This window comes from Malus domestica, chromosome 05 (assembly GCF_042453785.1).
Source record: "Malus domestica chromosome 05, GDT2T_hap1".
NCBI lineage: Eukaryota > Viridiplantae > Streptophyta > Magnoliopsida > Rosales > Rosaceae > Malus > Malus domestica.
Window position 1 is genome coordinate 29,957,078 of NC_091665.1, and position 13,644 is coordinate 29,970,721.

General features: G+C 35.2%; 1 protein-coding gene and 1 long non-coding RNA gene across 3 annotated transcripts; both read left to right on the forward strand.

Moving 5' to 3' along the window:
- The first annotated feature begins 3,312 nt into the window (after positions 1-3,312).
- On the forward strand, positions 3,313-9,803 carry LOC139196492 (uncharacterized). 2 transcript variants are annotated; one of them, XR_011581473.1, is made up of 5 exons: positions 3,313-3,530; positions 3,613-3,709; positions 7,139-7,205; positions 8,678-8,907; positions 9,681-9,803. It is a non-coding gene; the product is annotated as an uncharacterized lncRNA (long non-coding RNA). The 2 variants fall into 2 exon arrangements; XR_011581472.1 differs by lacking the exons at positions 3,313-3,530; positions 3,613-3,709 and having other exon boundaries at positions 7,008-7,205.
- Positions 9,804-10,717: 914 nt separating this feature from the next.
- Positions 10,718-11,935, forward strand: LOC103435808 (uncharacterized). Its single transcript, XM_070821641.1, has 3 exons — positions 10,718-11,188; positions 11,367-11,395; positions 11,518-11,935. Exons 1-3 carry the CDS (start codon positions 10,820-10,822, stop codon positions 11,648-11,650), a joined length of 531 nt encoding a protein of 176 aa, XP_070677742.1. The 5' UTR covers positions 10,718-10,819; the 3' UTR covers positions 11,651-11,935.
- The last annotated feature ends 1,709 nt before the right edge of the window (positions 11,936-13,644 follow it).

Here is a 13,644-nt window from a genome sequence, read left to right on the forward strand (position 1 = left end):
TGTTACAATCCACCCCCCTTAGGGGCCCGACGTCCTCGTCGGCACACTTCCAACCAGGAATTGGCTCTGATAGCAAACCCTCATAAGTAGCCACTTATTCTGAGATTTGCCAAGAATCCTTGTCAATACAAACCCATCGAATAAGTTATTGATATTATGGTTTGCAGCCTGCAATACCGACAACTCAATGTTGTCTCAATAAGCAAGTAACAATTCCCGAGGGTGCAATCCTTATCCACCTTACTGTACTTTACTTATGATCTGTAATCACGTGTGAAATGGGTCCATATCCACTCACTGCGCACTCTAGTATTTAGGCACTCTTAGGTTTAAATTTATTCACATTTTTCCACATCATCGCACTTTATGGTTTCGTCACCTTCCAGGTGTTAGCCAGCACAGCTCGATTCGAAGTCCTAGTGGATGTTCTAGGTCGGGATTTGTCATTATAGGCAAAGAGAGCACTCGATTTCTAATAAAGCTCATAATTAATTATCACTCATCACTCATCACGATAATAAAATAAAAAAATCAATTCTCATAATTTGACTAAAAATGATTGCTTCCAAAGTTTTGCCAGAAGGTGAAGCTTTGTTACCGATTTGAATATCGAAGTAATGCACCCAAATTCAGGTGTAGTCAATTAAAGTTTTAAAGAGTCCATACAAATACGTAGGCATTCAAAATATCATACATTTTGAAGGATTTCATTAAGTATGTGATTTCGTAGGATTTAAGAGTGAATTTTATGCATAACATAAGCAATTAAAATCTGACCTACACCCCTAGAATTTCTTTTCAAGGTTGTATCTCAAGCCGACTTCTCTATCTCTAACCACCCCCACTCGCGCCTTTCCTTTCTATACTATGCAAGGCATCCATGGCTGCCATTTGCCTACCTTCCATGTTTTTTTTATTCCTTGTCGGCACCATCGTCTCAGTTTTGTTCTAAACTCTAGCAGACAGAAGTGCAGAAATGTGCAGCTTCGGTCGTTAGGGTATACTGAGTTCATGCGTGGACTTAGCGAATTCATTGTTTGGCCGGACAAAAGCTTTATTTGGATCCAGATTATTTGTGTGGCTGGATTAGGAGTTTATATCTTGAATGCATAGTTCAGCCATACCATTCATATAGGATATTACGTCTTATGGGTTTGTAGTTCAATGTTTTTTGGCAAAATTATTAGGCCATCTCCAACCGAAGGGTCCAGAGGGCCAGAGGGCCGAAAATAGCCCTAAAACCGTCTCCAATCGAGGGCTAGGCCAGAGGGCTCGAGAATCTGGGAGGGCCCCACGGAATTTCAAAGGGCCAAAGGGTCAAAGGGCTGGCTGCTTCCGGCCAGCCAGCCAGCCCCGGACTGGCTATTTTTTTTTTATTTTTATAGTTTTGTTATTAACCGACAGGAATACATATTTAATATACTAAATAATGGTGTATTCCTGTCGGTTATAACCGACAGGATTGTTTAAAAAAAAAATCAAATGAAATGGCTACTAGCCGTTGCATTTGATTTGATTTTTTTTTTACATTATTTTTTTTTATTTACAAAATTTTTCATATAACTTCTATTTTTTCCTATAACTTCTATTTCACAAAATTTGGTTCATATTTTTTTTTAAATTCCATTTTTTTCCTATAACTTCTATTTCACAAAATTTGTTTCATATTTTTTTTTTCCTATAACTTCTATTTCACAAAATTTATTTCATATTTTTTTTTAAATTCCATTTTTTCCTATAACTTCTATTTGACAAAATTTATTTCATATTGTTTTTTAAATTCCATTTTTTTCCTATAACTTCTATTTCACAAAATTTGTTTCATATTTTTTTTAAAATTCCTTTTTTTTCCTATAACTTCTATTTGACAAAATTTGTTTCATATTTTTTTTAAATTCTATTTTTTTCCTATAACTTCCTAAGCCATTATACAACATTAAATTAAATTAAGTAACATGAAGCAACATTAAACAATATGAAACAACATTGAATAACATTAACCAACATAAAAATTATACAACATGAAACTTAAACAACATTTTAGTTGTAGTTTTTAAATAATAAATTATGTTTGGCCCTATGGCCCTTTGGCCCTCGGTTGGAGACGGTTTTTTGTGACAGGGCTAAAACGAGCCCTCTGGCCCTTTGGCCCTCGGTTGGAGACGGAGACAAATATGGCCATGTACTGTTTATTAAAATATTAATATCTTGGAGAATCTTGGAGGGCCAGAGGGCTAAAACGAGCCCTCTGGCTAGCCCTGGGTTAGAGATGGCCTTAGGTATTATGAGTCAATACTTCTGGGTTTGCAATTCGATTTTTTTCCCATGGAACATATCTCATCGGAACATATAACTTGCAATTATGGGTTTAGGGTTCCCAAAGAGTCGGTTTGTGTTTAGTAGGTAATGAAGAAGGTTTAACCACATTCCCTAGATTTATTAAAAATGATCCAATGGCTCTGCGTGTGATTATCAATTTTTTTTTCCTTCTAAATCCTAAGAAATCCATGAAAGAAGTCCATAACAATCCATAGAAATCTATAATCGAAATTCATAGAAATCTTCCAAAATTCGTATAGAAATGTAGAATTTATTAATATCCTTTGAAATCTGTCACTTAAAAAAAGTCTGTTAAAATCCTCTGAAATCCAAATTGACTACACCCTCAGATAAACTAATTTTTATTATACAATATATTTCGATATACTTTGTCATCTTCATTTAGGTACATTAAATTATTTAATATATTTTAGTATATTTATTTCGATATACATATTTAGATACATTAATTCAATATAATACATCTTGGTGCATACGTTCCGGTTTTAACATTTAGGTACCTTAATTTAATATAATACATTTCGGTGCTAATGTAACAACCCGTCCCTAATTTTATGATTTTATTAATTTGAAAGGAGTGAAATGAAAAAAATGCCCCTTGGGGAGAGATTGTTGACTTTCGTTGACCGTCTTTTTGTGACGCGTACATGCTACTATTTTATTGTATTCTGGAAGTACTCGATGGTACGAACACATTGGCGCAAACAAAATCGAAACATACTTTTGTAAAAATTACTATTTCTTATTTTATATATTTCTCATCATTATTATATTATTATTTTAATAATATTTTGTTAGTAAATTATTATTTTAATATTATTCGGGGGATATTTTTAATATTTTAACAATTTTTCTGGTCTTGGGGCCCACATCTTACCAAGCTCTCCTCTCAACTCTCGACACATGTCCCTTCTCCTATCTCTCAGGACACTCGGTCTCTCTTCCCGTAGCTCTCCCTTCAGCTTTCTCTTTCTCGTCTTGTCTATCTCTTTTTCACCCTCCCTCTCTAAGAACTACACACCAAGACCACCATCATAGGTGAGTTTACCCCAGCGTGCACACCACCCACTGAACCTCCCCATCACGAACCTAGATCGGGCGAAGATCCCTCACTTCTTCTCCTTCCTTGCACAGTAGCGCCGCCAATGTTCAAAAATTCTTCCGACGAGTTCTCACTATCCTCAGTGAAGGTAAGTCTCGAAAAACCCAAGATTGTGTGTTAGGAGTATGATTATGATGTTTTTGAGATGTTTTAATGTTGTTTGGACATAGAGATAACTCAGGGGAAACTTCCCCAGTTTTCCGACAAGGAACCTGGCCTTTGCAGGCTTTTTTCGGCTAACTCCGGCCACGGCTCAACCTTATCTTGGTATACTCTTATTCCTTACCTCCGTATCTTCACTTTGGCTTTTAAATTTTTGGATTTAGTTTTGAATTGAAATTGTTATAGCCTTTTGAAGCTTTCTTGCCTCCTACAAACTCTGATGTTCCTCTTCGCAGAAACCGGCCGACTTGTGAGCTTATTGGGTCGACTTGACTAGAGGAAAAAAAAGGGCCAAGCCCAAACCCGGCCCAAATCTTTGGGCCTTTGACCCAATCATGTCCATTTCCAAAAATGTATTTGGAATACTCTTTGAAATATTTTTTGAATATTCTTTGGATATTTTTTGGAATATTCTCCTTGTGTTGATTTTTTCACAATTTTTTCAGAAACCCTTTTAGGCTAATTTTGATGTTCCGAGTCTGTTTTTAACATCTATTTAGTGAAATTCCGAAGATTTAACGTAGTGGACTACTAGGGCGGCTCAGATGACTTTTTAGTAGGGCTGGTTCGGTATGGGATATTGAACCAAAAACATTTTCCCGATTCCCAAACCGAAATTTTTGAGATTCCCAATTTCAAGACCAATCCCAAACCAAATTATTGAGAATCCCAAAATAGTTTCGGGCTTTTGGGACAAATCGGGAGTCTTGAAATAATTTTGGGCTTTTGAGCTTTTAGGTTTTTTTCAACTTTTTTTGTGCTTTTGGGTTTTTCAGTTTTTGGGCTATAATAACTTGCATATGCTACTGTGCAGTGTGCAGCCAATCTGTGCATATCTATAGTGTTTGGGCTTTTCGGCTTTTGGGCTATATTTACTTGGTTGTGCAATGTGCAAACTAGCCAATCTTCATACCATTTTCCTGAAGCCAGTTACCTTTGCATTTGCCCCGTAACCAATTAAAAAAATCATACTTGCAACCAGAGCTTTCAATATAGTATATACACAGAGCTTTCGAATAAAACCCTAATTTAGGATTAAAGCAGACACAGATTCCTGCAACACTCACCAAATTGTGAGACTCAATAGAAAACCATCATCGCACTGAAAATTTTCTCAGAGGAACATAATCATGCATCACAATGCATTTCAATTCCTTTTGTACTTTTCGAGGAACCAAGCAAATGGACCAAGACCCATTCATCTCAGCTAATACACAAACACTAAGACTTAAAGCTCCACTTATCATCTTCATTTACCTTCACAACACAATTACTACCTAAAAGTTGCAGCAACCAACACCCAAAGCCAAAACCCTAATTAAAACCCCTTAAAAATAATTAATCCAATTCAGGTCTTAATCGCCACAGAAATCCATTATACATTCAAAATTTCATGTCCACAACACTATAATCTCTGCTTTAATCCAATTCAGGCCCACCATTAACCAGTTAAACACATAGAATTTAAAATAGTTTCCTCAGATTCTTCCATAAAAGCCATCGTTAAGTATTGCCCCAATGTGAGTATCCATTTTGTGCCCTTCATTTCTATGAAATTTTTGGAAATCTTAAGTATTTGATCGAATTGGGATGTTGGGTGATTGTTTTTTATAGGCGCTGATCAACATGATTAGCAACCCAGTCAACTCTACGGTCCCGATTGCGGCCGAGGTGTTGAAGAATGCCGGGAAGCACCACAGTGGCAACACTCTAGCGAGCACCATCATCACCTGTGGATCGTTCCTTCTCCATTTCTCACTTCCCGGCGAGCACCATCAGGCAAGGGGAGACCTTGTTTAGGCCGTATGAGGCGGATGATCCATCAAACCCGAGCGGGTTTTGGGATCCAGAGAAAAGGGATTGCTCATTTTGATGGGTCTGAGTGTGGATTGCAGAGAAAGGCATAGATCTTGGCAGCTGGGACGACGGAGCCTCAGCTGCAGTTGCGACGACGAAGCCTTGGCTGCAGTTGCGACGACGAAGCCTTTGCTGCAGTTGCGACAACGGAGCCTTGGAGATATTATCGATAATGTCGCGATATTATCGATAATGTCGCGATATTATCGATAATATCGCGATATATTGACGATAATTAAGTGGATAAGTGTGAAAATATCGCCCTCTAAAAAAATGATATTATCGGTGAAATTTCACCGATAATATCGATATTTTAGACATTATCGGTGATATTTTAGACTTTGACTTTCTTAGCTCGAAAGGATACGACACCGCAAGTACCTGTGAGTGGGTCTTTTCTTTTATATAGTGTGTGTGTATATATATATATGTGTTTAGTTTCCACATATATTTAATAAAAAATATTTCTACGTGATTGCCATAATTAGTTTAACGTTTATAAGAAATGTCGTAATGTTGAGAATTATGAAATTATTCTGAATCCTACAGGATGCACATGTATGCATACTATTATGAGATGCTTTAATTATATTTGCGGTTGTGAATAGTGTCATGGTTGACTAGAATTATCAATTTACCGTTATATGAACATTATTATATTATCAACTCATCGTGTGCTACACTGATGTTTGTACTCGCTTGGGCCAGGGCCATACTTCACGTGTATGTTCACATCGCACCGTACGCTTATTTTGGATCCATTGTAGGTGCCAATTCTGTTCTAGATTGCTATAGATAATTATGGCTCGTATGTGATGAAAAGTGTCAGTCTTCACGTGATTGTAGTACTAAAGCGTAAATCACAAGGTTCTAAAAAACACTAGGTGCTAGTCAGGCAGCGGGGTCTAGGCGGCCTAGGCAGATTTAGGTAAACTTTTTGTATATCTTGTAAATAAGTGCATATTGACACTTACAAAAAATTATACTTGTATGAAATCCATGAATAAGATAATAAAAAAAATGATAAAATGCAAAAAGAGTATCCAACAAGTCCAAATTTAAAAACATACTAAGCATGTATGCTATATAACCATAGTGATGAGTATTGTAGGATGACAAATGTACAACAAGTTCACAATTTTAAACCACTTAGACTTAGATTGGATTTTTTATTGTATTTTTTAATTTCATTAAAAAAAAAACACCTAGCCCCGCCTAGTCACCTAGCCTGCCTAGGCCGCCTAGTCGCCTACCCTGTCTAGGCCGCCTAGAGCCCATCTGATTTTTCCAACCGATTTGCAAGAAAATGCCTCGGCTCACCACCGCCTAGACCCTTTTTTAGAACATTGGTAAATCATTATTACACCCAGTCTTGTTCATGTCAAAACATCTCTATATGAACTCGTGTGTCAGCATATGTCGATGAGCCCTCGATTTGATATTCGTTTATGCGAGTTATTGTGATTACCATATTATTATATGTTTAATTATGAGATATTGTGAAATGTTGTATGTTTGAGATATTACAGTTTATGGTAAGTATTTTCATACTATATGTAGTATACTATTTTGGAAACTATACTTATTTTATGGCGATGGGTTATTATGTTTTTGAAAAGGTTTTTTTTACAAAGCTTTATTTTTAGGTCCACTCATCCTTGTTTTTCGCCTCTTCAGGTTTTAGTGGCAGAACTTATGTGTCAACGAGGATTCTTGGCATTGATATTGGTGATTACCTTAGATGGTATCATTCTTATCCTACCTTTATTGTACTTTATTTATGTTTTGACATCACGTGTAAAATGAGTTTATTCGCGCCCACATGCGCACTCTTGCATGTAGACACTTTAGGTTTAAATTTATTCATATTTTCCACATCACTACACTTTTATGGCTTCGTCACCCGTCTAGTGTCGAACAACACAACTCGATTCGGAGCCCAGATGGACATTTCAGGTCAGTGTGTGTCAACTAACATTTAGGTACAATAATTGAGTCTTTCAAGTTTGAAGAATTTTAAATAAAATTAATACATTAAAAAAAAGTTGGTCAAAAAATTAATGAAATGTATGTATTAATAAATTCAAATATTTAATTGGAGACATTGAATAAAATACACATTAATTAATTTGAATTATGAACATATCAAGGGATTATAATCAATATGTAATCTTACACCAGGTTATTATTATTATTAAATTTAATCTTTTTTAAGTATTAAAGTTAAAAAATCCTAATTTTTTTTCTCCTTTCTCCTTTACATATATATATATATATATATATATATTTATATATATTCTGGCACCTTTTTAAATTTTACCTTTTCTCTTGACAATTTTTAACTTTGCCTTTTCTCTCAACAATTTTTAACTTTGCCATTGATAATGAATGTGTGAATAACACTGCCTATTTTAAAATGAGTGACGATGAAGACATAGAAGAACGAAAGAAAATTTTGATGATGGCAAGTTCGGTAGTAAAGACCCTGAGACATCAAACAGGGATGTGTCATGTTGTGATTATATATGGCCATTCTCTTGGAATTAAAAAATAATCGAACGTACTTATAAAGATACATCTTTAAGTCAAATCAAATCAAATCTAAATATTTCAGCGGGCTATGTTTCTTGACCACGTAAAAGTTTATTATGTTCACGTTAAGATAGACAAAATTAAACTTCATTTTGGTCCGTTAAAGTAATTAAGTAAAGCACTCATCTGAAATTAGTGGTGATTTTGCTTTCACTGCTTTTCCAGCTTTATCTTGGAAATTCGTAACATGAGGTGGGAGTGGGACCTTAGGAAATAAATTTTGGGGATCATTGGATTTGAAAATAACGCCGTAGAATGAAAAAATTTCAAGTAAAAAAATTGATAAAATACAATATAAAAATAGTTTTATTATTACTAAGAAGATAATTCAAAATTATTATATTAATTTAGAGAATGAAGTGTTCCGAACTCTTGAATGCAAGATAGAAATATAAAATAAAATAACAATTTCTTTTTATTATTTTTATTTCTTTTACAGTTTGTTAGACCGACTGTGAAACTTTGAAAAATAATATACCTAGTCATTCATAAGTGATAATTGACTGATTGATTATGAAATCTAAACAATGTACATACAAACAGATTCTCATGATGAAACCGCCGGAAATAGTAAAAGTAATGTTCTTTACTTTTCTGCCTTTAACATCTTTAACGACTTTGCAGGTTAAACTTTTGGCTTCTATTATCAGTTGAACAACAATAATGGTGGTCTCCCAATTTCGCTCATTTTTTTTCAACTTTTCGTAGATGAATTCCTACCTGGCCTCCTCAACCATCCTCTTGACAAGCTCCTACACGACCTCCTCGAGTTTCAAAAAGTGTTCAACCAAAGGCTCCTCCAAAGCCTCCCAACTTTCACCCACCAAGGGTGTCAAGCATAAGGCCCTAAGGGGGTGTGTGTTTGACCTCTTTAGCTTTCACTGGACTGGACTAGACTAAGAGTTAGTCTAGTCCAGTATTTGTTAGCAGAAGGGACTAACTTTAATGAGATTAGGTGGGATTCGCATGGACTAAAGAGCGCGCTAGGGGGTCTTAGCGAGAGACCCCGAAAAACATCGGACTACTAAGACCGTTTCTGGGTTTTGCAGCGTCTCGAGAAATCCAAGCGTTCCCCAAGTCACCTTCGTCTCTCACTCCCCTGACTCCACAATCCCCCACTTCCCGCCAGTTAGCTTACCAGGCCTTGCTGCAAGCCGGTTTCACCGCTCCCCAGAAGCTGTTTGAAGATTTGACGACGAATAACCCGATTTCTCAACACATTTTTTGGCCAAAAAACGAAGAAGGGGAGAATTTGGGAATTGCAAAAACCCCCAAATTTGCTGAGAACGCAAGAAGTGGAGGGCAAAGAGGAGAGAGATTTGACTAATTGGGAGAAAAGAGAACGGCAGAGAGATAGGGGTTAGATGCAGAGTTTGATAGAAACAATGAAGATAAGAGAAAGGAAAGTAAATTAAAAATAATATTTTATAATATAATATTTGACTTTTTTTGTTTTTTAAAGTAAAAGTAAATTAAAAATGATAAAAAAAATATTTTGGGCTTTAAAATCATTTTAGTCCATAAATTAGTCCGACACTACACCAAACACTTCATTAAGCTAGTCCAGCTTAGTCTAGTCTAAGCCAGTCCAGTCTGAGATAGTCCGGTGCAACAAACGCACCCTAAGGGCCTAAAGGGGTAATTGTATTTATTTTATATAAATTGAACTTACCTTTTCATTTGGTTCATAGAAGTATTTATACCATAAGACATTTAGTTGAACTTTGTTTTTTTATTTGAGTTGTTTTAAAGGAAAACTAATAAAAAAGGCTTGAAAACTTTGAGTATTAATGATAAGGACAAAATAAAGCGTAAAGTGAATAGTACCATGATTGACTTTTTAGTGTAAAAATGTGGTTTTTCGTTAAAATAAACAATACTAGGAACTTTTCGTTAAAGTTCCCTTATTTTAATGCCAGAAGGCTTTGACTTGAACTTTGATTTTTCATTTGGGTTTGTACTATCACCACAAGGCATTTACTTAAACTTTGATGTTGTTGACTTGCTGGATTGGATTTGTTGATGTTTGATGTTGTTGGCTTGTTGGATTGAAATTGTTGATGTGAAATCCTTGATGTTGTTGGATTGAAAGTAAATTTGATTTTTGATGTTTGAGTCATGACCCATTTTGGACCCGTAAGGGAAGGTCCAAAAAACAGAAATGGCTTAAAAAGGAAATGCCCAAAAAAACGAAGAGGCTTAAAAAAACAGGGAAGGCCCAAAAAAGGGAAAAGGCCCAAAAAGGAAAAGGCCCAAAAACCAAACTGGACCCGTATTTAAACTGAACAAAATTGAACCCACTAGTTTCGGTAGTAATTTGGTACACCCAGTCATACCGACCTGTATTGAACCGATTTTTTACCATGTTTCGTTTCGGTACCACATCTGTGAACCGATTTTTTTAACAGATCTGATGTATGAAAAGGAATATGAGCACTCATGGGTCACTATCAATTGACTCGCTGATCATGTATGAAAAAACAAGATTCATGAAATTGCTACTAATTAAGATGGAAACGCAATAAATAGCAGAATGTTTTTTTTTTTTTTTTTTTTTTTTTGGAAAACGAATGTTTCTTTATTTTCTAGCTTCACATCTCTAGCAGTTTTGTAGGTTAAATTTTGGGAACTTTAATGAAAAAGGTTTAGATCAAGACTATTTTAATAAAAAACCATCTTATAGTTTTCTTTAATCAAAAGCACCTCAAAATTAATCATAAGGACAAGGACCCCAAATTTCACACGGGCTGGATTACAGAGCCCAAAATGAACAAAGTTAAGTTTCCAAAATTACCCCAACGGAAGCCAGCCCTTGGTGAATTGAATGAAGGATTGTTTGGTGCATATCTTCTAGTAGATTCAGAGGTTGCCTTGTCATGGTTTCCTCTGCAACCAATTCCACCAAAGGTGTCAACCAAAATACCGAATCAAAATTGCTCTCTCACCCGCCATTGTTGCAAGCTCGGTCTCTCCCTAGAGTCTTCCATTCGCGGTCGCCGCTATTTTCTACGATCTTCGATTTCAATCAAGATGGTGCTTCAGAACGATATCGATTTGCTCCATCCATCAGCTGAGCTTGAGAAGAGGAAGCACAAGATCAAGAGGCTTGTACAGACCCCCAACTCTTTCTTTATGGTATGGATATTAATCGATGGATGCTTACGCTTTTGGGTTTTGTATTTATTCTTATTCGCTCTAATTTTGGGTTTTGTATTTTTTTTTTTGGTCGAACGATGGGTTTTGTATTTAGGTTGTTTAGTTTTGAATGTTTAAGTGGGATGATACTAGTTTTGAATGTTTTGAACTTGAATAGGATGTCAAGTGCCAGGGGTGTTTCAACATGTGAATTTTTATCCTTTTTTTGCTGTTTTCGTTTAAGTACTTATTAAATTATGTGCTAAATTAGAAAATAAGAGTATTTATTTGTTGTTTAAAAGTGAATGTAATCGAATATGTTTGTGCAGAACCACTGTGTTCAGTCACTCGCAAACAGTTGTGGTGTGTGGGAACTGCCAGACTGTGCTGTGCCAGCCTACTGGTGGTCGTGCCAGACTCACCGAGACCGAGGGTTCCTCTTTCAGGAGGAATGGGGACTGATTGTCCTGCCAATACCATTTTTGACTCATGTTAGTTTATGTGAAAGCAGGCATTTTGAAGGTTCATCTCGTGGAAGAAAAGAAATGGGTGCTGCTGTTGTTATTGTCCAGTTATCTAGGTTTGGGTTTCGATATTTAATTTTGTTAGGATCGCTCTGGACTTAGTATGACAATGCTGCATTTTGATTCTGTTTTAGTTGAGTTTGCTATTTGATTGTATGAGATGTCAATTACATCTTGAGATTATATATTAAAAAAACAAAAAAAAGAATACCAGATTAAAATATGTCTAACGTTTGAGCAACATGTTGTATGACCTTCATCTTAATCATATGAGCTAATTACATAACAACCCCCGAGGTTTGAACCCGCTGTCAAAAAACACAAACAATGTTTCATATTTTTTTTATTAGATGTGATTGCAAGTGAGGTTTGAGCTACTTGTTCAGTAGCAAAAGCAAAAAAAGCAGAAGAGAAGGTAATGATTAATCATATGTTAAGTAGCAAAAGTTAGAAGATTAGAAGAAAAGGCAATTGTAAATTATATTAAATTCAAAGAGTGCAGGGCATCAAATACCAAAGAGTCAAGATTCCGATATAAAGACTCAGCGGTGCTTATTAGCTATGTTAATGGAATGTTGTGTTTCAACTTGTAAGATGAGAAAATTTGTAGTATGTACTTTGATCTATCTTCATGGTCACAATCTTATATATGCCATGGCCTATAATATATATTGGGATTGATGATATCATCCATAGTATTGTAATTAAATTAGTGGTAGTGCATAGTATTTTGGTTCTGTTTCAGAAATAGTGTAGGTTATATTGTTGTAGTTCCAGAAATAGTGTGGGTTATTTTAGTTCAGTTTAAGAATTAATGTGGGTTATTTTGCTGTAGTTCCAGAAATAGTGTAGGTTACTTTGGTCCAATTTCAGAAATAGTGTTGGTTATTTTGCTGTAGTTTCAAAAATAGTATAGGTTATTTTGGTTCAATTTCAGAAATAACATGGGTTATTTTGCTATAGTTCCAGAACTAGTGTAGTTTTTTTTGTCAAATTTTAGAAATAGTGTGGGTTATTTTGCTGTAATTTCAGAAATAGTGTAGGTTATTTTGCTGAAGTTTTAAAAATAGTGTGGGCTTTTGGTTCATTTTTAGAAATAGTATGGTTTATTTTGTTGTAGTTTCAGAAATAGTGTGAGTTATTTTGCTGTAATTCCAGAAATAATGTGGATTATTTTGCTGTAGTTCCAGAATAGTATTGGTTATTTTGGTTTAGTTTCAGAAATAGTGTGGGTTATTTTGGTTCAATTTCAAACATAGTGTGGGTTATTTTGTTGTAGTTGCAGAAATAATGTTGGTTATTTTGGTTTAGTACCAAAAATATGGTGGGTTATTTTGGTTCAGTTCAGAAATAGAAGTCAATATTCAATTTTGTAACCTATTCAAATTTGTTGAAACCAAGAAAGAAAAGAGTGCATGGCATATAGTTAGGGGTGGGTTCGGTACGGTTACCGTACCAAAACCCTTGTACCAATTACCGTACCAAACTTTCGGTTTGGTAAAATCTATTACCATTACCGTACCAAACTTTCGGTATACCGAAGTTCGGTATTGCCAAAAGTTCGGTTGGCATGGTATGGTAATGGTAATTGCCATTTTGTTTTGGGACAAAATATGTTTTTGTTTTTTTAACCCAATTCAAGGGCAAAACATTTTTTTTTGTACCTTTATCTCATACATTATAGATTAAATTCATCTATTCTTCATCATTCACAATTCACACACATAATAATTCAAATGATGCATCAAGGTTCATCATGAAAATTAAGCTTACAATCCAAATAGAAGTTACGAACCAAAACAAATAGAAGTTAACAATCCAAATAGAAATTAAAGTTTCAAACTAAATGAAAATTGGAAGTAAACTTCAAAAAAGGAGAATTCATTGATCAGTTATTCAAGCTTGAGATGTCGAAGCTTTTGGAGGACGCAT

Coding starts and splice junctions, on each gene's coding strand:
- LOC103435808 (XM_070821641.1), top strand. CDS start 10,820: ATGAACAAAGTTAAGTTTCCAAAATTACCCCAACGGAAGCCAGCCCTT. Junction 11,189..11,366: donor CCCCCAACTCTTTCTTTATG/GTATGGATATTA, acceptor GAACTTGAATAG/GATGTCAAGTGCCAGGGGTG. Junction 11,396..11,517: donor TGCCAGGGGTGTTTCAACAT/GTGAATTTTTAT, acceptor ATGTTTGTGCAG/AACCACTGTGTTCAGTCACT.